The sequence below is a fragment of the Filicampus tigris genome, chromosome 6, assembly GCF_054856515.1.
Source record: "Filicampus tigris isolate MCC_2025a chromosome 6, RoL_Ftig_1.0, whole genome shotgun sequence".
Lineage (NCBI taxonomy): Eukaryota > Metazoa > Chordata > Actinopteri > Syngnathiformes > Syngnathidae > Filicampus > Filicampus tigris.
In genome coordinates, this window is record NC_141222.1 from 2,020,606 (window position 1) to 2,047,764 (window position 27,159).

General features: G+C 40.1%; 1 protein-coding gene across 2 annotated transcripts; it reads left to right on the forward strand.

Annotated features, from left to right (window-relative positions):
- Positions 1-1,290: 1,290 nt before the first annotated feature.
- dctd (dCMP deaminase) lies at positions 1,291-27,159 on the forward strand. 2 transcript variants are annotated; one of them, XM_086034619.1, is made up of 6 exons: positions 1,291-1,453; positions 1,656-1,752; positions 6,026-6,161; positions 11,884-12,000; positions 16,692-16,788; positions 25,964-27,159. In XM_086034619.1, exons 1-6 carry the CDS (start codon positions 1,419-1,421, stop codon positions 26,046-26,048), a joined length of 567 nt encoding a protein of 188 aa, XP_085890745.1. In that variant the 5' UTR covers positions 1,291-1,418; the 3' UTR covers positions 26,049-27,159. The 2 variants fall into 2 exon arrangements, with proteins under 2 accessions (XP_085890745.1, XP_085890746.1); XM_086034620.1 differs by lacking the exon at positions 11,884-12,000.

Here is a 27,159-nt window from a genome sequence, read left to right on the forward strand (position 1 = left end):
ATAAGCACGGTGAGATACAATTATTTTCCTATTCCTACAGTACCCTTGCTCAGGAATTTCTGTGACCCAAATACAATTTGTAAACACAATATGAACAGCACTCATGCTTTACCATGGCAATACAATTTTTTTTAATTGGGACTGTCAGGTCACAAGATGCAAAGCTGACATCATGGATGGAGTTCCCCATGGAGGCACGGAGGCCGAACGAGAACAAAATCATCATGAGGAGGACCAAAAACGCCACAAAGACATCATGACAAGACACAATGCAAACATCAGTTATGTGACACTGATGTTTTAATGTCTATTTGCACATGTGATACATTTTGTGTTAGTTTTGAGCTTTTTTTTCCCCCCCAGACATTTTTTCCCCAGTGGAGAGAGAAAACTAAGCTTGCTGACAGTTTCAGTGATGTGTCAAAAAACAGCTGACAGTCGGGAAATCTTCCAAATGAGGCTCCCCTACCCAATCAAAGCTGTGGTCCACCCCCCGCCACTTTTGAAGGATGGTGTCCTAGGTGTGTGGGAGCATGTATGCCCCCTCGTACCTGTTGATGGTCCTGTCTCCGTGTCTTATTTCCACGGCCTCCTTGATCTATCTTTTGAATTTATTGGTTTCTGATAAAACATGACTACAAACTTATTTAAATACTTTTGCTTCTATCTCTTTCTAGTAGAACTACTTGTTGGCCTGTTACTGCTGCTTCTATTCTGCTTTCTGGCCCCTTTTCCCTGGCTTGGGAATGAAGTGATGACCGAATTGGAAGTTGCTGTTTGGAATCCACAGCAACTGACCGATACAAGATAATATTTAAAACTAAAGTGGTTGAATTTTTTTTTTTTTTTTGTCTTCCAAATTTTGAGTGTCAATTAATTGATTTTCAAACATTGCATTCATTTGGATTCAAGATTGTATGCAATACTTGGTTTGCAATATAAGGATCTTTGTATCCATCCTCGTGTAATATATTTGGGATTATATATGTTTTTGTGTTTGACCTAATTAGTACCCTGTAAATCATCAATTTAGAAGCATTGTAGCATATTAGCCACTGGATGGCAATGTTAACACGGAGGAAAAGGATAAGTGTTTACTCTCCTTTAAGACTGACAGGTACTGCTGCGCAGCGAAACGGTTGAGAATTTAGGTATTTAATTTGCACTTTTACTGTATTATATACGGTTTATACTTGAAAAATAAATGCTTGACGAATAAATAGACTTAAAACCGGGAGCATAATCCTCTGATCATTTTTTTTAACCTGTAAATTACAACGCGGGGTAAATATATTTACACGTAACTTCCGCGCGGGAAATGTCTTCCGGTTCTTGTGAAGTAGTGTAAGGCATCAACAAACTGCCTGAACAAGCGTGGTCAAAACAAAGTTCAGGTTTGCGGACCAGGTTGAACGATCATGGAAAGCATTCCGCGGCAGAAACCCGACAATAGGTAACATGTCTCTTGTCTGACGAGAGGCGACTATCTTCGGGAAGAATTTACGTTGAACTCACAATTACTTTTGAAAACCTATTAAGCCGAGTCTTGTTAATGTTTTTATTATTGTTATTGTTGTTGTTATTATTATTATTATTATTATTATTATTATTATTATTATTATTATTATTATTATTATTATTATGTATCTCTGCAGCTGCACAACCAAGAGGGAAGACTACCTGGAATGGCCCGAGTACTTCATGGCCGTGGCCTTTTTGGCAGCTCAGAGGAGCAAAGACCCGAACTCACAAGTGTGTATTGTGTGTCACAATTTAAAAACGATTCCAGTTTGTCGTTGCAAGACTTCTTTCGTTAACATACATGCAAAGTAACACGCACTTTGCTGCTTGTGCTAGGGTAATGCGACGTTTGTGTGTGTGCTTGTGCGTGTGTGTGGTCTTAAAGGGGAGTCAAAACCCAAACATTTTTTTTCAAGAATATGTTTTCTGCAGCTCCACTAATCTAAACACGGCATTCTGATTGATTTTGTGTTTGTGGAATATGAGTTAAGTAGTAAAATCCACCCATTTTTGTCCATCTGAGCGGGCGGGAATTTTGTCCCGTGCTGTCAAAGGAAAATGATATCAGAGTTGCTCAGGTAACAACCAGAGCTGGGCATCGCCTAACCACCACTGAGTTCCCGTATGCATATTGAGAGACGGCAGCGCACCTGCAGACAAGCCGACAAACAAAGAAAAAATACAAAAAACAACTGACACGCACAGCGTGGTGATCGGTGAAATAAAAACACAATGGGGCACATGTCATTGCATCTGTGTGACCGCAAGGTACACAAGACAGTTTTATTTATTTATTTTTTCCTTACTCAAATGCGTGGCAGGAGTGCGGCACCCGCGTGTGACATGGTACAGGTTAGGTCCGTTCTCGATGCCGTTTATCTGACTCGGATCGACTAGGACCATGTGGGTTGTTTAAATATGCAGACGGGAACTCGGTGGCGGTTAGGCATGCCCAGCTCTGGTAACAACCAATTACGGCTAAGCTTCGGGAACCCTGAGCAACTGTCATTTTCAGTCGACAGCAAGTGACAAAATGGTCGCCCCCGAGATGGCTAAAAATGGGTGGAATTTACAACTTAACTCATTCCACAAAAACAGCATTAATCAGAATGCAGTGTTTAGACTAGTGGAGGCACGTCAAACACATTATTAAGAACATTTTTGGTGTTGACTTACACTTTAAGTTGGTTCCAAGGAAAAGCGATACAAAGATGACAGAAGTCTTAGTTAGCTATCGGTTCTGAAAACTAAATGTCACTGTTGTATGTCTTGTTGCAAACAATAAAGAGCAGAAAGTCTGGATTGGTGAACTTTGAAATTATACCAATTCTAGTCAGGGGTGGGCGATATGGGCAAAAAAAAAAATCTCTATCTTTTCCAAAAACTCGATAACGATAATTTGACGATATTCTAACCAAAAATATTTTAAATCTACACTTGCTTCACAGACCAATTGTGGATAGACAGCGTTTGTGAACAACATCTCTTTTAATTTGCTAAATACAGCTTCTGCAAAACACAATGATATGCTACGACAATATTTAACTATAAAGAACAAAAAAATATGTATAGACTTACATTGATTTTTGGGAATATTTATGTCATTTAAATTTCTCTGCTGTTATTCCATAATGATGTGAAATGATGTGACATTTTGAGCTGCAGTAAGTACTGGTGTACCACTGCCAACTACTAGAGCAATCAGAATGAGAAAAAAATTATTTGATGTGTGACGAAGTGTCACCCAGCGAGAGAAAAGAAAGACGTCGTCATGACAACACCCATTCTCATACATTGGCCACCGTATTTAGAATAAAGTTGAATAACGAAACTGCAATTTACAGAAAAGTGCATTTTCCCACTCATTCATCGCTGTGATATGTAGACTTGTGACTTTATTCATGTTTGGGTGTATCCTGGTGTCACACTAATAAACCGCCGTAATTTGTACAACATGCCTCGGGAATATAGGCTGTTTATGAATGATGCAGACTAAAAGTGTGTAAACTGAATCTTAACCGATCATCCAGGATTTCACGTTTGAATTGCTTGCCAAAGTACTGAGTGTGTGATTGCGTGCGTGCGTGTATATTTGTTGGTTACGGCGACTGTTTTCTGAGTGTGTGTGTTTAAAGCTTTTGTTTAGCGTGCTTGCGCGGTCGCCAGGTTTTCCTCGTAATCCATATGGCTCGCGGTGCAACAGAATTGCTCTTCACGGTGACCATTTTGGCACATCTAACAATGGTATTCCCACCGACGTCAGTCTACGGACGATGTGGACTCGCGCCTCGCTATGAATCACCGCTCGACACTCCTCCATGTTTGAAACAGCTCGGCTGCTGTGCGGACAGAGTCACGTGACCGGGTCCTGCCCGTTGATTTGGCAAGTGATTATCACTCCCTCATCCTCTGCCATCAATGCACCCGGATTTTCAGCATTTCCTCATACTTTGCAGCCGTCGACTGACTCGAGTCGTTATGCTTTTAGAGGCAGTATTAATTCTCGATAATGTAAATTACACATTGTGAAAGCAAGATTGACGATGATATCGATGACGATATATATCGCCCACCTCTAATTCTAGTACTGAATAAAGATAGACCGATATGCTTTTTTCAGGGCCGATGCCGATTATTAGTGATTGATATTTGAAGCTGTTGTTCATTCGTAGAAAAAAGGGTTAAAATGGTGTCAAAATTTAGAAAAATAAAAAATCCAGCACTTGACTTTAAATGCCTTTACGCACATGTATATTTAAAAAATACTTCTGTGATTTACAACATTTTAAAGCTTTTTTAGATCTTAGAAAATAGTCAGGTTTGTTTTAAAAGTCTAACAAAAAGTGCCGGGAGCTCCCAGGCTCAGATGCATGTCTTATACTTTAATGAAAACTAACATCTCTTTAAAGTTTACTACAGTAAATTGTTTTCTAAAAATCCACTATAACTTCACACATCTTTGTTTTAAAGTTCAAAAACAGAAAAGTGCATCCTCAACGCAGCTACTAGCCAGAAAAATAATCTCATCTGGTTTTTTGGTTTTTGTTGGTGTTCTGACTTTCTGTCTTCTGTCTTAAACTGAGGGCAACTTTGCAAAAACGCCTAAAAAAGGTGCACCCAAAGTAAATTTGTAGCTGTTCTTGAAACATTGCCATGGTGCTAGCGAGCCATCTTTTAGAAATTACACAATAAAATAAAAAATATTGATGATTTCGCCAGGCCTGATGTGTGTGCAAAGTTTCGTGAGATTTCGTGCATGTTAAGACCCTCAAAATCAGTGTTTTTTTTGGCGAACTGCGTGTTGCCATGGCAAGAGCTTTTCATGAAAAATCAAAACATTTCGTATTTTAATATCAGGAAGATCTAAACACTCTTTCTAGCAAAGATGAATTGGACCCGGTTAACCTGCTAGGAGAAAAAAATCATGCATTTCCTTCAGCCTAGGTCGCACTAGGACCTTGGCTATCATCAAACATGAAAAATTTCAAGAAAATTGGATGATCTGAGTCAAGTTAAAATTGCATTTATTGTTACGGTGAATAATCAGACTTTGCGGCACCGTCATGGCCATGCCCTTTGTCAAAAAGTCACAATGTTCGGTCTTGAGCAAGATCAACGCCGTGAGGCTTTTCTGACAAATTTTCAGTTGGATTCGTTCAACGGGCTCTGTGCAATAAATAGAAATGTGAAAAATGACAATTTTTGTCGTCACTAGGTGGCGCTATAAGTATAACAGAATACTGTCATATAAATGTCTTTAGGTCGCGAGTCTTTACATACAGGTGAAGTTTGGGATTTTTTGGAGCCTGTGCAGCGGAGTTATTAAGGTTTTTCTCCTGTAGGGCGAAGAAAAAAATGTGCGACAAAGTTGATGCTCCACCCCCATCATATAGTTTATCGAAAACTTTAAAAAAGGTTCCCAGTTGTTGCCCCAGGTCTCAGATGATATATCCGAAATTTGAAGTCCATCGGATGAATCCTCCAGGACATGGTTGCAAAAGTATGCTGCACCCTGTAAAGGCAAGAACATTTGTAGTTCATCACAGTCACCTAGTGGTGTTGTGTTGGTACTGCTGGACATACCAAGCCTCTCTGCGTGTCAGTTGGCACTTGGCAGGTTGTTGTGGTTGTGGGGATTTTCGGCTCGTCCTATCACGGTTCACCACAGTGTACTGTTAAATGAATTTTGACGCTATTTGTTGAAAAACTTCAACACAGCAAAAATTGTACAATTTGTTAGTCAGATTATCTGGTCCTTTTGAGTGGCCATTTTAATTTTGGCTACACGCTATTCACATATTTCTTTTTGCCATCACTAGCATTAATTTTCTGGTGGAATCACCAAAAAAAAAAGTCAAATCCACTTGGCTTTTCCTTTCGGTGCTGTTTAAGCTCAAGTCTGATCACACGTATTTTGCAACTTTTGGGGCATCTTTTTGTTTCATTTGTTGAAGTCTGATTTAATGGTTGTAAAACTAATTTAACGTTCTTTTTGTGATCACAGGTCGGGGCTTGTATAGTGAACCAGGAAAATAAGATTGTTGGCATTGGCTACAACGGAATGCCTAATGGCTGCGATGATGACCTGTTACCTTGGGCTCGGTCAGCGGATAACCGTTTGGACACGAAATATCCCTACGGTAAGAGTGCTATTCTTGAAGAAAAATGGACCTGTCTTAACAGCATGAACCATTACATGACTTTTTCCAAGTAATCACTTTTGAGTCAGAGCACACTTTGAGCTATAGATGGTATTTAGGAAAATAATACAAGAATACAGCTGATATTAAAGGGGGAGTTTGCAAGGTTTTTACTAGTGTTGTTCCGATACCGGTCCTGGTATCGGGTGGTTTCCTGATACCGCATTAAAACGCTGGTATCGGATCGGGCGGTACTAACAAATAAAACGCAGATGCCGGTTATCGATACTGGTATCATTATTTGAACACAGCGCGCATATTTGAGAGCCGCATGCGGAAGGAAAATACTAGGAGAAGCCTTATCCATCATTAGCGTTATTGGTCATCTGTCTACTTAGGTCTAGTATGGTGAAAAAAGTTGCTAAAACGACATACATCGCCACATTGGAGGCAGTTGCTTGGGGGGACGCTATCAAGAGCCTGCAATTACTTTGGGGGCATGTCGGCTGGATCTTTGTCTCGTAACAAAGTATGTTGCTTTTGTTTGACAGAGTACATCGATCACTAGTTAAATGGTGTAAAATGTCTTTCATGAAATGGTTTGTGTCCAGATAAACTCGTCTTTATGACCCGTCGAAGCTTTTCGAGCTCGCCCTAGCTTGCTAACTGCTAACAAAGAGACAAGTTTGTTTACAACACATCGCTTAGCAAAATGTTCTATAATGTTCCATCAACGCATATGAAATTTGTATACCTATATAATTAACAGATTAATGTTGAACAGCATTGCGAACTAAATCTTGAATGAAAAGTAAAAAGAAAACATTAACTGATATAAAATCATCAGATCATAACCTTGTATGTTGTGATGGTGTTAAGTGGTCACGTTGAAGATTTGACAGCCATTGTGCGGAATGAACTTTTCTTCTTGACAAGTACGTTTATCACCTTTTTTCTTTTTGATTGTTTGTACATTCCCCCAAAACTGCAAACAATAAGTGTCCATTAGTGTCTATTACAAATAAGTCATGCTACCACAGTAGCAGCCGTGGCTTGTTTGTGTTGGCTTGTTCAGTGTTAATGCTTATTCTTACTAGCGCTGCCTTTGTGTTGAAGCTGGACAGCGTTGTCTGTGAATATTCAGCGTTTGGCATTAACGCTGGCATGGGGCCACTACCTACCTTCAGATGCTGCTGAGGGCTGATCCCAATTCTACTCCTGAATAAGTCACTGCCATGTCCTGTTAGAGCTGGCTTGAATTTGTGTTGCTTTACCTCCTTCTGCTAACGGTGTAGCGTACTACTACTCACTGTTAAAATCCAGCTGCAGTTCTCATTGTTAGATGTAATTGTGTATGTTTTGGATGTAATGTGACACTTCCGGTTGTACTTTGGTCAGACTCAAGGAGGTAACGGGATTAGTGAAGTGAGGCTCAGAAAACTCCCCCTTTCATTCTTTTCCAACTTCTTCGTTTGAATTGTTTCTCATAGACTTAATTCTGCGTAAACAATTTTAAAGGAGCCATATTACGGAAGGTTGACTTTTTTTGTCCGACTGTTCAGTGTTTCAGTGCTGTTTGCACAACTTGCTGTTCTCTAATAAGGACTGGAACACCCACATTTACAAGTGTTCGTTCCATGAATGGACCAATACATTTCCAAGGACATCCACTTCAAGAAAATTGGATGACCCTTATGTGACTCTTCCGGTCTTTCTGTATCTGTGTTGCAAACTGATGTTGATCGTGTGACACTCCACGCTCAGTGGCCACTTTCCCTCCGGGAACATTCTGTTTGAAACCTCACAATGGTGAATTACCTTTCATCAGTTGTTGGATGTCCACTTAGTCTTAGTAATGTTAAAATGCCATCAGCATGATAAAGGACACATTTTAATTATAATAGAAACAGGAATTGTATTGGTCGATTCATGGATCAAATGCCTGTTTTGAATTTTACAGTTCAGCTTCGGGTTGTGTAAAAAATTGAACATTTAGGTCTAGATACAACATTTTAGAGAAGGTTAAATTGAGTTCACCTGTAAAACCTAAGTGCATTTTGGGTTCATCCTGAAATTCCACCTGAAACCCGAATGGACGTAACTTTTTGAGAGTAGTGGTTCTACATTACCCTCCGCTCCTCAAATGCGAACCTCCTTGCCATCCCCCCGACCAAGTACAAAATCTGGGGGGACCGAGCTTTCTCTGTTGCCGCCCCCACCCTCTGGAACTCCCTTCCACAACACATTCGTAACTGCACAGACCTCATATCCTTCAAAACACTCCTCAAGACTCACCTATTCCGCCTTGCTTTTTAACATCACTTAATCTTTGCTTTTTCTTATTCTGTTGGTTTTAACTGTTTTTGTTTTAACAGCATGTTTTATTTTACTCACTTATTTTTGCTGTGAAGCGTCTTTGAGTGATATGAAAAGCGCTATACAAATAAAATAATAATAATAATTATTATTATTACATTAATAGTGCCCACTGGCCGACGGGGCGTGTACAAATTTCATGAATTAATACAATAAAATCAACACGTTCTTGATTTTTTTATTTTTTTTATTTTTATTTTTTTTTGTCGTTGATATTCAATACTTTGAGTTTTATCCACTTAAATTGATCAGCAGTCATTGATCTTTTTACTGCACTACACATTTTTTTTCCACGACAGGTTAAATCCTTCCATATTGAATGGCTTGAACAAGATATAAAGCCCAGAAAATGTTAAATATTCATTTCAATTTTATACCGCAAAAAAAGAAAAAAAGTAATTACCCAGAATTAATATTTTCTTAAAGGCTTAAATAATAAGCTAAATATGAAATAATCATTGAGAATAATTACTGTTGCGAGGCTGAAACAAGAGGATTTGGACAATTTTAAGTTAAACAATGGCTCTAAACGATTACTCAATTTATTAAAATACTTGTCCAATAATTTGGTAATCAATTAGGTGTAATTATGACACCTCAACTTGAATATACTGTATTGAGCTAGTGTCGGTTCTGGTAGGGCCACCACATGGTGGCTCATGGTGGCCCAATAGTGCCACCGCCCAAAAATAGGGAATGCAGGACACTGTGTATTGGTCATCTAAGGCTAGGTTCATACTGCAGGTCTTAATGCTTGATTCGGATTTTGGGGTGAAATCCGGATTATTTTTTATGCGTGTGTAAGCGTTCACATTCCATATTAAATGCGACTCCTGTCCGTCTAGTGTGTGAACATATACATCCTCAAAGTGACCCGCATGCGCAGAAGAAGAAAAAACGTCGGGATAGATAGAAAAAGTAGGGATAGACCGATATGGGTTTTCCAGGGCCGATACCGATACCGATTATTAGTAGTCCAGGAGGCCGATAACCGATATTTGAAGCCAATATTATTATGCATTAAAAAAGGAAAAAATTGGTGTATAATTTTAGAATAAAAACTCCAGCTTTTCACTGTTTATATGACTTTAAGCACATGTTTATTAAACAGCTTTTGTTATTTGCAAGATGTTAACGTTTTTTTATATCTTAGAAAATGGACAACTTTTAAACGTTTTAAAATTCTAACAAAATGTACAGGGAGCTCCCAAACTCAGCAGCATGTCTTAACGTACAATTAAATACAGTATCTCCTTTAAGTTTACAATAGTAATAGTTTTCCCCAAATTCAATATACTGTAATACAAATGTTCATCTTTCACGTATCACTTATTATCTTTGTTTTAAAGTTAAAAAAAAAAATCCTCAACGCAGCAACTGGCCAGCAGCGAAATGAACATCTCATCAATGCGACTGTCTTCTCTCCGTTTCTTTTTGTGGGTGTTCCTTCATTCTTGCGTATCTCATATGCAGCTGCTATCTTCGTCATCCTGGCTTTCTGTGGCAGAAAGTCGTGACACGAGCACAGCCGAAACTGACTTTCACTCGCAGTACTTTACTATGAATTTCTGCATCAGCTTTAATGTGGCTTACAAACACAGACACATACACTCACATGCATTCACTCACTTCTTATTCCCTATCAATTTTATCAGCAACCTTATTTCAAGTGGTTCAGCCTTTCTCCGCAGCCATGGGGTAGACGCAGCAAATTAATGGCTAGTTGGGAGTTATTCTGCCAGCTAACTACTAGCGGGGGGAGACAGCTTTATTTATATAGCACATTTATTACACAAGATAACTTGATGTGTTTTGCACTGAATTAAAATTGCTCTAAATTCAAGTGATTTACACTTAAGGCATGTGTAGAGTGACTGAGAGTGAGCAGAGCTGCTGCTTCACTTGTGTTTATATAACGTTAATGGGCTCATAGTAATGTTACAAGTAGTTGTGAGTTGTAGAAGAGATTTACTGTATTACAATTTTGCCAATGTCTGTAGCCTTAACTTACCTTCGCTCACTGGACCGTTTGCAATATTTTCTCCTCTTACGGTGCGTGTGAGTCTTGAAACGCAGTGCTCTTGCTTAACTCTCGAAGCAACAAGCAGCTTTGACTGCTGATTGGCTGTTACCCACTGCACGAGCAACCAATCAGATAGTGCTGGGGCGGGTCAATGCCGGACACAGTCACAGCCTCAGGAGACAGCAGAAAGAGACGTGCGCTGCGAGCCAAAAGAGTTTTTAATTGATTATCGGCCACCAAATTAATAAAAAAGGCTGATGCCGATAATCGCCAAAATGCCAAATATAAGAAATCTGTCTATCTCTACTTTAAAGCGGAAGTCAACCCAAACATATTTTTTTCGACCAATCACGGCTCAGATTCAGAAAACAGGTCAGCCGTGGTTGGTCGTTGTGAGCAGTTCTGATTTCTGGTTTCAGTCGACAGAAGACAAAGTGGCCGCCCCCAGAGATGGCTGAAAACGAGTGCATTTTGCTGCTTAATTTATATTCCACAAACGAAAAATTATTCAGAATGCCGTGTTTCAACTAGTGGACCTGCTGGGAACAGATTCTTGAAAAAAAAATATCTTTGGGTTGACTTCTCCTTTAAGCGTAGTAGTTACAGAAGTAATGTGGTCCAGCGTGTAGGGGCCACCGACTTTTTTATTATCTCACATCTACCGAGGAGCGATTCAGGAGGAAGTAGAAATACAGTATTTTGAGGAAATGAGGCGTGGCTTTCAAACTCCTTTCTATCTGGAAGTCACTAAAGATGATGTCATGTCATTCCCATCTACGTGGCTTCTACTATCACCACAAATGTCCACTTTATGTTTCATTTTTTCAAGTGGAATTAAAGTTAAATACAAAGGTGATACTGTTACTTAAAACATTTTTGCAGATTAAAAATGAAGATAAAAAAAAATCGGATACATATCTGATCTCGAACCATATATGAAAGCGACCAAGGTCGGATTTGAAAAAAATCAGAACTGAGCAGTTCAGACATCATAAAAAAACAGTTACAGGTCGCATATTGGCAAAAAATATCCTATTTGGGTCGCATTTTCCTGCGGTGTGAACCTAGCCTAAATGATTGACATTTTATGCCACTCTGACAAATGTCTGAAACATTATCCGTTTGACATTTTATTTTCATTAGGTTTTGTAAAAAGATGCTCTCTGTTTTTGTTTTTCAAAATTATATTCTGGACAAATTCAGAACCAATGCAACACTGACCAGAAACTGAGATTGTTAATAGTGCTTCTTGACAATCACTGGAACTCCACAATCAGTATGTCCACAGGTGGATTGTATTAATCACCAGGTTGTGTCCTGCAGTGTGCCATGCGGAGCTAAATGCCATCATGAACAAGAACAGTGCTGATGTGAAGGGCTGCACCATTTATGTAGCACTGTTCCCTTGCAACGAATGTGCGAAACTCATCATCCAATCAGGTTGGCGTCTGCGACACACATTGCACAAAATTACACACTCTGACTCTCTTGTAATTACTATTGACTGGCTGATGTTGATTCTATTCATTTGTTGATGGTTGATTTAAGTTGAAATGCTGAGAAAAATGCTGTTTTTGCGCACACATAATTTTAACGGTTAGTGGTTTAATGGAACTTTAATGAAGCTGTCTATTTTTGCTCTCATAGCTACACAACGTAACAGCTGTATTTAAAACAGCTCTGTGTGATGTTTACATTTACAATAACATGGATACAGCGGTGCCTTCAGATAAGAGTTTCATTTGTTACGTGACGAAGCTCGTATTTTCTAACAGCTTTCCCCATTCAGGGCTCAAAAGTGCGCCCAATATGCTCGCAAATGCGGCCAACTTTTCAGTGTGTGCCGGTAAAAAATGGGTTGCACTCGCGCGAGTGCACGTTTTAATGCACAAGGCGGAAGCCTGTCTGCGATGCGCATAGGGTTGGGTACCGGGAATCGAGAACTGAGTGGAATCGGGACTAGCACTTCAGTTTTCCCGGAATCGTTCAGGTTTTCAAATGTCGTGCCACATTTCGATTCCTAATCCATCTCGCGGAGAAAGCCGCCCAAAACAAACAAAGTACGGCGCTGATCAAACGACAGACACGAGCAAAGTACAACCAATAGGAAATGTGCGTGCGCACTGCGCCAGTGAGCAGCAAGTACCGATTCTGCCGAAATCACACAGACAGCACCGAGGACTACAGGATAATGCTCGCGGGGTGTGATAATTATGTATGATCGACACAGGTCAAAAGTGTGGCTCCGCTTCATAAAAAACAAAAGACCAAGCTGCTCAGTGCAACGCACAAAAAATAATCTCGTGCAAAGTGTCGTATTCTGTAAATACATGGGTTCAACAGACGGCAAGAAGTTGTTCGTTTTCCAGCAAATTACTTATTTATTTTGCACACACTTCCACCTCTAATCCTATTCCCGGCCTTCAAAATAAAAGCATACCACCAAACAATTACACAACACAAACAATGTTGCATGTCTAATATGATTAAACACCTCCACTTACATGGCGTAGAATTGTTAGTGTTCGGTCTTTGACTCTTTGCTTCGACCTACCGGTGTTCTGAAATGCCTTCCTCCCCGTCGAGACTTCCTACAATGCTTAGTGTGCTCACTGCTTGCGCACGCATGTTCACAATGCTGCCAGTGAAGTAAGAATCGGGTAAGTATACAAATGAAATATGTTTAATGTCCACATTGAGCACAAGTTTTTCTTTTTATTTGCACACTTGGCTTGCCCATGGGTGTTAATTAAATAGCTATAAGATGCATTATTAAATAGCTATAAAATGCATTATTGTATTGTATTTTCTTGAGCTGCTCCAAAATGAAGCTCTCTTGTGGATAATTCATAAAATAATTCACTCAAGGGTTTGATATTAATTTATTTGTCAAAAATATCCATTGAGAAAATAAAATGAGAATTCGTAAACAGTAGAAAAGTTCATGAAACAAATACATGACAAAAAAAAAAAAAAAAGAATCGGAATCGTTAGGAACCGGAATTGAATCGAGGAATCGGAATTGCCCAAATTCAAACAATGCTCCAACCCTCGATGTGCATCATGTTAATTCGGTCCTGTATAGATTATACAAAAATATCTAAGTCTGGGCCGGTAACACGGCATTCTCATTAATATTGTGTTTGTGGAATATGAGTTAAGTAGCAAAATCCACGGCTCAGTTTCTGACCACAGGTCAGCCGTGATTGGTTGTTACCTGAGCCCTGAGAAGTTATGATGTCATTTTCACTCGACAGAAGTGACAAAAGCCCCCAGAGATGGCTAAAAACGGGTGGATTGACTCTTATTCCACAAACACAATATTTATCAGAATGCCTTGTTTCAACTAATGGGCTTGCATAGAACATATTCTTCTCATATTCTAAAATATGTTTGGGTTGACTTCCACTTCAACGAGCACTATTTGCTCGCTAAATGACAGCTTCCCATTCAACTCGCTCCCATTCACTGAGGCACTCATGACCCGCTCTGCATTTTGGTATCTGAGACTGCGCGCTTGTCATCCAGTAGGGGTGTAACGGTACGCTAAATCACATTTCGGTTCGGTTTCTTAGAAACTTCAGTTTGGTATATTTTCGGTGCGAAAAAAAACGTTTTTTTTTAAAAAATATGTTTGTTTTGAAAAGATGACAAGTAAACAGTTAATTTTTTTTAGAAAAAAATAAAAGCGAACCATCCAGGTGATATTCTAAGAAATTACACCAGAATAAAAAATACAGTTACAATAAAGGTCTCTTAATTTTCTAAGTTATTAAGACACTGAAATCTTTAAAAACTCAGCAGCAATAGCCTATGACTATGACACATTAAGTATTCAAGTTAAAGACAAGTTGTCATTACAGTACATATATACACTTTTTGTGATGAAAGAAAATACATACAATAAAAGTTACAATTATTGCTAACTATATTAAAACTCTTTATAATGAAAAAATACAGTAACTTTAAAGTCTTTATGAAATTATTTACACTTTTTAGGCATTAAAATCTTTGAATGTTCAACAGCATATTGTAACGAATTGGGTTATCTGTGTTGTGGTCGGATTTGTGTTTTGCTCAGCTGTGATGTTTCCGAGGTTCATGAATGCATCGTACGGCAAGCGAGAGGAGCAGCGGAGAAAGAAAAGAGAGCTGTTGTAGTTTGTTTTTGGCTATAAAGACTGCTTGCTTCCTCATCTAAGAAACATTCAAAGTCGGATGATGCCGTTTTATGTGTGCTATCATGTTAAGGCCCTGATACACCAAACCGACGTCGGAGGTCGTGAAGCGTCGTGGCGTCTTTAAGCGCCCTCTGATCGGTGTAGTGGCCACCGTCGTAGTGTCGTAACCCGTCTCTAAGCGTCTGGGGGGCATTTACGCATGTTGAATCGGTGTCGGCAGTCGTGACATATGGTCACTCTGATTGGCTGTAGCTAGCAAATCAGCGCTTGGAGTACCAACGGGATGTGCCAAATGTGGATAAACAGTGAGCACGCCTTCACTGCCTTAATCTTCTTACAAGTACAAGAGCGAGGGTCGAAAATGTAAGTATTTCATAATACCGTGCCGAGAACGTGAGGGATTACTTCGCGTGGGAGTTCATCGTGAGCGAAGAATATAGCTGAATGCATTGTTTACGTTGTTATAATCCGCCCCCGGCCTACAGCTTTCCGGTTGGAGTTTTCTAACAATGAGAAATAATGACTACCGCCGCCGATGGAATGGAAGGGTATTACATCTCATGCAGGCGCAGAAGGTACTTTATTGGTCAGCGTCGCTGTCTTGTCATTGCGGTGTGTTTTGCCAGCGTGACGTGTCGACAGCCGGCCGAACGCCACAGGGGGTAAGCGTCTGTCACTGTTGGTGAACGTCGATTTGGTGTATCAGGGCCTTTAGACGTGCTACCTGCAACATAGTCGCCGATCTCATGCAGCAATGTCGGCACACAACTTTGGGACTTATCCACGTACCTTTCCCCATCGGCGATTTTAACAGCAAAGCCAGAATGTTCCCAAACAGGAGACCGCAGTGTACGGGGGACCTTCGAGCTCTGGCTTGTTTGCGTATGCCATAATAATGCCATTTGTCCATACATTTATGATTTATCACAGCTTCTGGCGTACTGGCTCCTCTTTTGTGCTGCCACCCTCCTCTCCCGCATGCAACAGTCAATAGCGCCTGTCTGTAAGCTCGCGCTAATAATAAAAACTGATCAGAAATGGTACGCAAGGTGGCCCGAACCGAACATGCCATACTGAAATGTATTAATATACCCATGTATACCATTACACCACTATCATCCAGTATTCGATGTCGAATTAGAAATACTGTTAGCTACTACTGTTGTAAAAAACAATATGTACATGGTCGGTTGGGTCTCCAAATATCAAGCAAGCGCTAGCTTAAAATGCAGATCCGGATGTAGTGTGTTTGTTGAGGGCTGATCACTTGGATCACTCGTGCCATGAAACAGGGAGATGCTTATGACTGAATATCTGTATTATTGTTTATAATACATACAACTTTCACGTTTCAAACGGATAGGATCATAACGGTAACACGACATGAAACATTGACACCTCTCGCATTCGGCAATACACGAGGTGCATTCAAATGGTACCGGATATTTCAAAAACATAAAAAAGTCCCTCAGTGGAGTAAACATTGATAATGGCTACAAATATCTAAATAATATGGGGTTTCTATCAATCTATAAAATCTGACATAAGAAGAATGATGTAGGTGAAATCACATCACTTTGCTATTTTACTTATTTACAATCAGTGTCCATCTACAATCAATGGTCATCAGTCCGAAATAACTCGCTAGGCTTCCATCGTTCATTCTTTTTCGTGCCCTAAGGCTTTTGTAAGTACCTTTATATAAATAGAAATTAGTGTGTAAAAAATGTTTTTAAGTGTTAAAAAATGTACCGAATGTATTTTTTAATGTTATCAAAACATTCTAATTAGTATCCTAATACAAAGTAGTATTTTGTTTAAATAATACAAGTATAATACATATAAAGTTGTTTAGGAACTGGACTTTTCTGACAAACCTTGCAAAATACTGGAAATCATTTGTAATTTATTTTTTGTTTCGTTTCTTAGTCGCACTTACCCTCTGTCCAGGTATTAAGGTGGTCGTCTATCTTTCTGATAAATATCATGACACACCCGAGATGACTGCCTCAAGAAGACTACTCAACATGGCAGGAGTACAGTTGCAGTGAGTAACCATTTCATGTTTTTTGACAACAGAAATACAAAGTTCAACACAGGACGTCTTAACACAGTTTTTGTTGTAATGGCAACCTCACAAAAACACAACCAACCAAACAAACAAACAAACAACCAAACAAACAAACAAACAACAAGATAGCAAATAGCAAAGCTATCATAGCTCACATGCTGGTCTATTTTGTGTGCACCCACATGTATAATGTGGCTCTTTGCAGTAACACTTTAAAAATGGTGGCGCTGGTGTTAATGAATGAATGCTTTAATGTGATAATAGGCATTCTTATTGGAACTCTTAACTTAAAGTGGAAGTCAACCCAAACATAATTTTTTCAAGAATATGTTCTATGCAAGCCCACTAGTTAAAACATGGCATTTTGATAAATATTGTGTTTGTGGAATAAGAGTTAATTGACCCGTTTTTAGTCATCATAGGGGGGCGGCCATTTTGTCTTTTACTGAAAATGACATAACTTCTCAGGGCTCAGGTAACAACCAATCACAGCTGACCTGTGTTCAGAAACTGAGCCGTGGATTTTGCTGCTTAACTCATATTCCACAAACACAATATTAATCAGAATGCCGTGTTTCAAGTAGTGGGCCTGCTGGGAACATATTCTTGAAAAAATGTCTTTAGGTTGATTTCGCCGTTAACGTGGCAATTTACATATCCAGACTTACTTATGTATAATCTATACAGGACCGAATTAACTGCTCAGGACTCAGGTAACGACCAATCACGGCTGACCTGTTTTCTGAAGCTGGGCCCTGATTGGTCGTTACCTGAGCCCTGAGCAGTTATGATGTCATTTTAAGTCGACAGAAGTGACAAAATGGCCGCCCCCTGAGATGGCTAAAAAGGGGTGGATTTTGCTACTTAACTCATATTCCACAAACACAATATTAATCAAAATGCTATGTTTCAAATGGTGGGCCTGCTAGGAACATATTCTTGAAAAAAAAAATCCGTTTGGGTTGATTTCCCTTTTAATGTATGTTCCCTGTAAAAGAAAGTGAGTAAATTGAATTTACAGAATACATGCACGTCATGGTGCATGGTCAACATGGTACCACTTCTGCCTCAATCTGAGTCAGGAAAAACCCTGGTATGTTCTTCAAAAAAAATGGAAACTGAGGCACTCAAAGTATTTCCGATTATAAGGCCTTTACTTTAACATGCCCAGTTGGAGATAATGCCTACGCGTTTCAGCCTTGGTAGGCCTTCTTCAGGGCAAGCTAGAAGATGGCCTACCAAGGCTGAAACGCGTAGGCATTATCTTCAACTGGCCATGTTGAAATAAAGGCCTTTTAATCGGAAATACTTTGAGTGCCTCAGTTTCCTTTTTTTTTTTTTTTTAAGTCCTGCATTGATCCCTCGACTGAAGAGCACCAAAGAGACAGTTTTGAGGAAACTCAAAACATCCAAGAAGCACTCTTGTATGCATTGATTGCTTGAACGCTGGTATGTTGTCTCAAAAACGTGTATCATGTCTTCTTAAGTCCAATTTTTTTACTTCTTCCTTTAGACCTTGTGCAATTTCTGTGATCAGCATTCGCCTACTTGAGAGATGTTTTGACAGCACTTGACGTGTCAGGAGGCAGCTGGCATGTGCGGCTGATTGCTGACACGCCTGCTGCCAGCAACACCAAAACTGCACAATATCTGAACAAAGTATTTTATTTGTGTGTGTTCGTTTGTTTAATTGTAGTTTTATGTGACAGAGTGGCTCTGTCAGGTGCTGCGGTGAGGCCACTGTCACCAACGCACACATTCGCAGACCCCTACCTGTTTTCCACATGTCCTGCCCCCATTCTTCCAACACAGTCTGTCCACATATATTTTGTTAGTCAGCTGTGATTGGTCGTTACCTGAGCCCTGAGCAGTTGATTCAGTCGACAGAAGTGACAAAATGTCGGACCCTGTGATGACTAAAAAGGGGTGGATATTGCTGCTTAACTCATATTCCACAAAAGTAATATTAATCAGAATGCCGTGTTTCACCTAGTGGGCCAGCTGGGAACACATTCTTGAAAAAAATGTGTGTTTGGGTTGATTTCTCTTTTATGTAAAATCCGACGTTGGAGGTCGGGCAGCGTCGTAGCATCTGATTGGTGTAGTGACCACCGTCGTAATGTCGGACCGTGTCAGGAAGCGTCTGGTAGGCGTTTCAGCATGTTGAATCAGCGTCGTGAGTTGTGACATTTGGTCACTCTAATTGGCTATTAGCTAGCAAATCATCGCTCGGGAAGTGACAAACGGGAAGTGACAAATGCGGATAAACAGTGAAGCACAGCTTTTCTGCCTTATGCTACGTTCACACCAAACGCGGATGAAGCGTTCCGCTTCGCTTCATTCGCTAGCGTTTGACCTCGGGAAATTTGAAACCTGAATGCTGCAGCCGCTCATTCGTGCACAGCGGAGAGTGGAGGGGCTTCGCTTGGTAGTAGAGATGACAGCATTTTTCGACATCACAATCAAGTGGCCGACACACTATGCTAATGCTAAAAATATTGCTTGTCTTGGTAAAGTTCAAGAACTGTAAAAAAAAAAATATATAAATAAAAAAAGCCGCTGAGTGAACAGCACGCTGTGTGGCTGTGTGTGATGTAGTATGCCCAATGCTGATTACCTGCCGTGAGACGAAATGTTTTATACACGACGAATGGGGCGAATGAGTGGATTATTGGTGCTTCGCTCCGCGTCCCACCGCTCCAAACGCATCATTCGCGCCGCCCCGCACACAACCGTGCCCGCCTGCGTGAACTACATTGACTCCAATTGAAACACACCACCAGAAACACTCCCAACGCAGTTGGTATGAACGCAGCCTTAGTCTTCTTACAAGAGTGAGTGTTGACAATGTACCGTATTTTCGGGACTATAAGTCGCAGGTTTTTTTCATAGTTTGGCTGGGGGTGCGACTTATACTCTGGAGCGACTTGTGTAAAATTATTAACACATTATTACCTGCATATCATTTCACATGTTATTTTAACCCACATAAAGAACATAAAGATAAATCCTAAAAGGCAGTAAAATGCATGAATAATTTAAACGGTTAAAATCTAATATTGTGTTAAATAAGTAATTAAAACCACCCTCACTAGCTCCCCCTGCAGGCCCTCATTATCATTACCACTATCGGACAACTTTCCCATTGAAACCATCACCGGCAGACGCTTCCCTTGCACACACAAACAACGTGGTTTTAACAGTGGTAATCTAGTATATGTTAATACTGCTCATTCGTACCACCATGAGCGCACGTCCAGCACAATAATTAATCTGGCCGTGCTGAACGTGCGCTCCCTTTTAAACAAAACTTTTATCATAAACGACCTGATTTTAGACAATAATTTACATGGTATACTTTTGTCTGAGACATGGCTTGGTACAGATGCTCCAGTTGCTCTCAACGAGGCTTGCCCACCGAATTTTAACTTTTTATTTTCTACAAGGGATGGCAAAAGAGGAGGCGGGACTGCATCAATTTTTATTAATACTCTTTTATCAAAGGAGATCATTTTTAGCAGCTATTTATCGTTTGAACACCATGCCTTTGTTTTTAGCAGTCCCCCTATTCTCTGCATTACCGTCTATAGACCTCCCCATCATTCCACTTCTTTTATTACAGAATTTTCAGAATTCTTATCCATTTTATATTCCAGTTATAACAGGATATTAATAACTGGCTATTTTAATATACACATGGACAACATCTCGGACCCACTATCCAGAGATTTTTCAAACCTTTTAAACTGCTTGGATTTTAAACAGCACGTCTTGCAGCCAACTCACAACAGAGGACACACCCTGGATTTGGTTATAACCTATGGCTTGTCTGCTGGTGTGTCCTCTGTTGTTGACTTGGCAGTGTCAGACCACTACTGTGTCTATTTTAACATCGCCAGTTTTAACCATCTAGCAGTCCCGGTCAGAACAGTGAAGAAACGCTACCTATCTTCTGAGGTGGCTGCAAATTTTACCGAGATCTTAAAAAGCACTCCTGCTGACATTTTACCTGCACCCTGTGATCTTATTGTTGACAATTTTAACCTACATCTTAAATCATCATTAGATTCAGTAGCTCCACTTTTAATTAAAACAACAAAAACAAAGACTGTACCCCGTGGAGAAACAATGCTATCAAAATATCAAAGAGAAAATGCAGGAGTGCAGAGAGGAGGTGGAGAAAAAGTTAACTTACAGTACACTATGAAATTTTATGCGAACAACTGAAATCCTACAATAAAACAGTAAAACTGGCAAGATCTTCCTATTTCTCAAACCTCATTACAGTCAATAAAAACAACCCCAGGGTTCTCTTCTCCACCTTTGAACTTTTAACTAGTTCTGATTTTAATAAGTCCCCACAGAGACCAACAGATGCTCTCTGTGAGGACTTTGCAGACCACTTCAGAAGTAAAATTGATGACATAAGATCCAGTCTTTTAGCCCGTCAAAACACAAGTTTTAATAAACCCGGACAATCATATTTACATGAGGAAACACTGGAAAGTTTTGCCCTGGTTGATGCAAGGACACTTGTTCGAGTTTTCTCCCAGGTAAACCCAACAACCTGCCTTTTGGATCCAATTCCCACATTTCTTTTTAAGACATTTTATGGATTTTTTGAGGAACAAACGGCGGTGGTGAAGCCCCTTCTGAAGAAGAGCGGTTCTGACCCGAGCGTTTTTAATAATTACAGACCCGTATCCAACTTACCGTTTTTAAGTAAGATTTTAGAAAAACTGGTTTTCATCCAGTTGAATCATTTTTTAAAGACAAATAATATTTTGGAGAAATATCAATCTGGTTTTAGGATGAACCACAGTACGGAGACTGCTCTTTTAAGGATTTTAAATGATATTAGGTGCACTGCAGACGTGAGAAAACTCACAGTCTTGGTGCTACTGGATCTAAGCGCTGCTTTTGATACAGTAGATCACCAAATTTTATTAAATAGACTTAAAAATCTAGTGGGCATCTCTGGTACTGTTTTTGACTGGTTTTATTCCTATCTCACAGACCGATATTTCTTTGTAAGTATGGATACCTGTTCCTCTAAAACTCATGAAATTAAATGTGGGGTTCCTCAAGGTTCGATTTTAGGCCCCCTACTTTTTAATCTTTATATGCTTCCCCTCGGGGATGTCATCAGGGGACACGGCATCAGCTTTCACAGCTATGCTGATGACACGCAGCTGTATATTGCCGTGTCTCCTGATGACACAGGACCCATTGATACCCTTTTAAATTGCATTTTAGATATCAAGTCATGGATGGCAGATAATTTCCTACAGCTCAATCAGGACAAGACTGAGGTTTTAGTTATCGGTCCCGAAGGTCAGAGAGAGAAGCTTTTACCAAAACTACACATTTTTAATCCCTCACACTGTGTGAAGAACCTTGGCGTCATTTTTGACTCTGAGCTCAGTTTTATTCCTCATATTAAAAATGTAACCAAGATTGTTTTTTATCACCTTAAGAATATCGCCAGAGTCCGCCCGTTTCTCTCTCAGGCTAACACGGAAGTGCTGATGCATGCCTTTATTTCCTGTCGTTTAGATTACTGTAATGCCCTGCTCTCTGGCCTCCCGAAAAAGAGCATTTCACCACTGCAACTACTGCAGAATTCAGCCGCTCGGGTGCTGACGAGAACCAGAGGGCGGGAGCACATTACGCCAGTTTTGAAATTGCTGCATTGGCTCCCTGTGTGTTTCAGGATCGATTTTAAAGTACTTTTATTAGTTTATAAATGTTTTAATGGTCTTGGGCCATCTTATTTATCTGATTTGCTTTTATCATACCAGCCCTCGCGGATCCTGAGGTCCTCTGGCGCCGGCCTTTTATTTATTCCAAGGGTGAGGACCAAAATGCATGGCGAGGCTGCATTCAGCCGTTTTGGTCCTCACCTTTGGAATAGCCTGCCAGAGGATGTCAGGTCTGCAGAGACTGTTGATATTTTTAAGAGGAAGCTCAAGACACACCTTTTTAGTTTGGCTTTCAACAACTTTTAAATAATTTATCTTTTCTTTTGATTGAAGATAATTCTATGTTTTGCTTTGAATGTTTTAAAGCACTTTGAGTTGCATTTTTATGTATGAAAAGTGCTATATAAATAAAATGTGATGTGATAAAATAATATGATAAAAAGACTATTTGACTATCAATCCAGCTATACGACATAGTGTAGTGTTCCTTTAAAAGGCGCCGTGTCTGGCCGTGCATGGTCTTGCATCATCAGCCATCCACACACACACGCATGCATGAGAGCGAAGGAGAGAACAGATAATTACGACTGAATACAAAAATACTTTTGGAGACTTGGAAACATTCTATATGGTCGGCAATTAAATAAGGTACTTATTTACTCGCTCTTCGACCGTTTCGGTGAATTTAAAGTTATCTTACCGTAACTTTCTTGTAATGTGTGGATGTTAGCTAAATGTTACCATCGGAGCTCGGTGGAAATGATGTGTACCAAGCGCACAATTTTATTAATTTGATTTATATGGGGGCGGCATGGTGTCGACTGGTTAGCACGTCCGCCTCACAGTTCAGAGGTCATGGGTTTGATCCCGTCTCCGGCCTCCCTGTGTGTAGTTTGCTTGTTCTCCCCGTGCCTGCGTGGGTTTTCTCCGGGTACTCCGGTTTCCTCCCACATTCCAAAAACATGCATGGTAAGTTGATTGGATACTCTAAATTGCCCCTAGGTGTGATTGTGAGTGCGGATGTTTGTCTCTGTGTGCCCTGCGATTGGCTGGCAACCAATTCAGGGTGTCCGCCACCTACTGCCCAAAGACGGCTGGGATAGGCTCCAGCATGCCCCTTGTGAGGATAAGCGGTGTTTTGGAGAAAACTACCCATTTTTTGGTAGAAAGTTGGGTCGAATTGACTCAAGTAGTGGATCGGTCCATTTTTGACCCAAAATAGTCATGTCATGTCATGTCATCTTCCAAACCGCTTATCCTATATAGGGTCGCGGGGAGTTGCTGGAGCCTATCCCAGCCGTCAATGGGCGAAGGCAGACTACACCCCGAACTGGTCGCCAGCCAGTCGCAGGGCACACATAGACACTGTCACTGAGCGGGAATCGATCCCACGCTGCCCGCACACAACTCAGGCATGTGTACCACTACACTATCAGCGGACACCCAAAATAGTGTTATTCTCAACAGTAAGCCTCACTGTATTGCTAGAAAGTTCATGGTCTGGTCACTAATTTGACAGTATCATATTTCTCATTTTTAGCATTAGAAATGTGCTACTGTCTAATGACAGTGATTTCTTTGCTTATCAAGTCAGAAACACAGGAACACTGTGAATAAAGGGAACTTATCTTTCATGTGTTGTCCGAGGGAAGGGGTGGAAGTCGTGTGAAATAGAAGTCTCAGCCACAGACACTGCTCTCCACGGCATGTTGTGAATGTCTTCAGACAAATCATCGTGTGGGTTACTCAGTCAATCAGATGGCTGTATTGCGAATACAGGCACCCGCATAACACAAACCCGGAAGTGAGGTGTTAAAATGCTACACTTGTGAGTAAAATGACATTTTAGGAAGAACGTCTAATTATTTTGCAGCAAAACAAGACCAGGACGATAGCAAGGAACTTTTACCGCACCATTCCGTGCTCCCCGCCCCTCATCACAAACACTATAATGGGGTTGACGGCACGCCGCGCCCAGCTAAGCTCATTTTCGAAAAGGGCTTCAGGAGCCGCATGAAGCCGGCCAAAGAGCCGCGGGTTGGCCAGGACTGCATTATGGCATTGTTTTTCTTCGTGTCCTCCTCATTTTCCAATGTGTGTCTATTGTCCAGCAGTGAATTACAAACATTCATTGGACCTAACATGGATGTACCCATGTGTTGAAGATGGTGCCATGAAAGTGAAATATATCAATATAGACGGATTTTTCAGCTCTTGTTTTTTCAGGCTAAACTAATTACTACCAAGTACCAATCAAGCCACGCTTCTAAAATTAAATAAGCATTCCTTTAAAATAATAAAAACCTGTGTAACATTAAGTTATGATTCTGAGTTAAAGCGAGCTCCAGTCTTTTGGAGTATTGTTGACACTTATGAAACGTCTGGTAAAGGTAAAGGTCTGTCGTTTGTACTTCACAATTGAGGCACCGTTGTTTTGTGGTTTTGTACGGTCAGCACCAGGCTTGATAGTGTCGGTATTGGCCTTTAGGAGACTCATTCAGTGTCAAACAAAGGAATCTTAAATGGAACTGAAGGGATTGTTGAGGTCTTTTGCATGGCAGAAGTTGGTGCATTTAAATGTCGACCAATGGAAATTGACAAAGGACAATAACCAGTGATACTGCATTCATGGAAAATCAAGATCCAACATTCACAGTATTGTCATGTGTGTTTTTGTTTTATTCTGCTTCTTCTATTTAGGTCTTTGAGTACCATGAAATCACAAGATCCAAGGCTAACATTTTGTATTTTACAGAGCAGTGAAGTTAAACTTGTTGCGTGAGTCTGGTTCAGTAAGAAGCTAAAGAAATCCACAAATATGGCTTTTTGTATGCCTTTTTTTTTATTGCCTTCACAGATATTTTGTGGGTAGGATGAAATTCTTTTTTCAAGAAAAGACTGCTACAACAATGGATATTCATGCCTGCTAGAACAAAGGGACCTAGATTACTAGACGATGTATTTAATTGTGTTGCAAAACCGATCAGGAAGGTGGCGGCAAAGGTGGTAAATGCGTGTGTAGGCTTCTTTACACACACATAAGTGACATAACCCACGCAGCTGCTAAACTGCCAGCTGCTAGTTTGTTTCGCAGCAGCAACAAGCTGCATGGTGGATCCTGTCCTCTGTGGTGACAAATTAATTACCCTTAAAGAACCGAGACCGAGCCGGGGAAAACCGTACATCATCGCAGCATGTGACATAACGGACCGATCACGATGCGCGACATTCTACACGCAGCAACAATTTCTGACGCGTGCGCGGCCTCCGTTTGCAGACATGTCGCAGACCTACTGTGGAGCACAACGCGTCAGTCACGTGATGCAATGCGGCAGTTGTCGCCTGCGCATACGCCGGTGTATAAAGTACCCTTTAGACTAGTAATTGTAGACATTTGTTTGTTTTTATGTGCATTTGTATGTTTTAATTTATTCGTCTTTTTGTTTTAGGCAATTCAAGCTGAAAAGGACTGAGATTACCATTGATTTTAATTCCATAAACCAGCCAACGGCGCAGGACAACTCAACAATGTGACCATGCAAATTTCTGATCTTGGGCAGCTTAAAAGATGGATCATGAAAGAGACAATGTGGATTTTTTGGGGGAGAACTGCATCTTTGTTTTGTTTGACAAAATACAAATTACTTTCCTTTGTATACTGGTTAACCTGAAGAAATATAATATCTTCACATTTTTCGTTCAGAATGAAATTGACAGGCACCTGCAAGTCAACAGGTTTTAAGTTTAAAGATCCTTTAAATCCTTTAATTTTTTTTTTTTAAATATTTCTTTTAATCCAAAGATGTTACCAGGCAAATGAGAAGTATTGTTAAGTCCCTGACTTTTCTGTTTTTATCATGGAATTTGACATTAAACTGTCACATTTTTATAACCAGGACCAGCGTCCAATTAATCTATTTTGAACTGTCATACTGTCCTGTTGGTATAGTGAAGACTGTTTGGACATGGTACCAAAGGACATGTCAGTTTGTTTTATTCCTGACACTACTCACAAGGATTTATTTGGCCTGTCTGAATCCCTGACATGTTGATTCCACTGAAATGACGGCCCATACCCTGCTGCTTTTGTACGGTTCCAGTTTTAGAACAGGTTTAGAGTGAGCTCATGTATTTTCAGCTATCCCTTAGAAGCCTTCATTAGCTTTCTAACTAGTTACAATTGCTATGATTTATGTAATAATTGCTTCCATATTATTATTAGTATCCCCCAAAATAATGGCATTATTATTATTTTTATTACTTAGATGTCATCCTTCAAAACGATGCTAGCAGCCACCAAAAATAGTCTGACTAACTAAGCTGCACTTTCATGATCTTACCTTTTCTTTTGTGCCGTCCTGAGTGGTGGCAATGCATGGTTAGAATTGCCAGATGAATATCACTTGAAAAATTGTAGCAGTTTAACATTTATTTCAGGGTGTCAAGTACTATATTTAAAAACATTACCGGGTGGTGGATTACTATTATGTACTTGTACTACTTGGTGGTAAAACCTTTTATATCGTCTTGAAGATGCATAACAACTGATGGTTTTGTTTGATTGTCTGTTTACTTTGTGTGCATTAGTGCCTTTCTAAAGGTATTGGCTGTTTTCTGCAGTCATTCAATAAAACTTACAAAAGTA

Bases quoted from the DNA above. Each gene is read 5' to 3' on its own strand.
- dctd (XM_086034619.1), top strand. From the start codon at position 1,419: ATGGAAAGCATTCCGCGGCAGAAACCCGACAATAG. The intron at 1,454-1,655 runs GTAACATGTCTC...GTATCTCTGCAG, and splicing joins CGGCAGAAACCCGACAATAG to CTGCACAACCAAGAGGGAAG. The intron at 16,789-25,963 runs GTGAGTAACCAT...TTTTTGTTTTAG, and splicing joins ATGGCAGGAGTACAGTTGCA to GCAATTCAAGCTGAAAAGGA.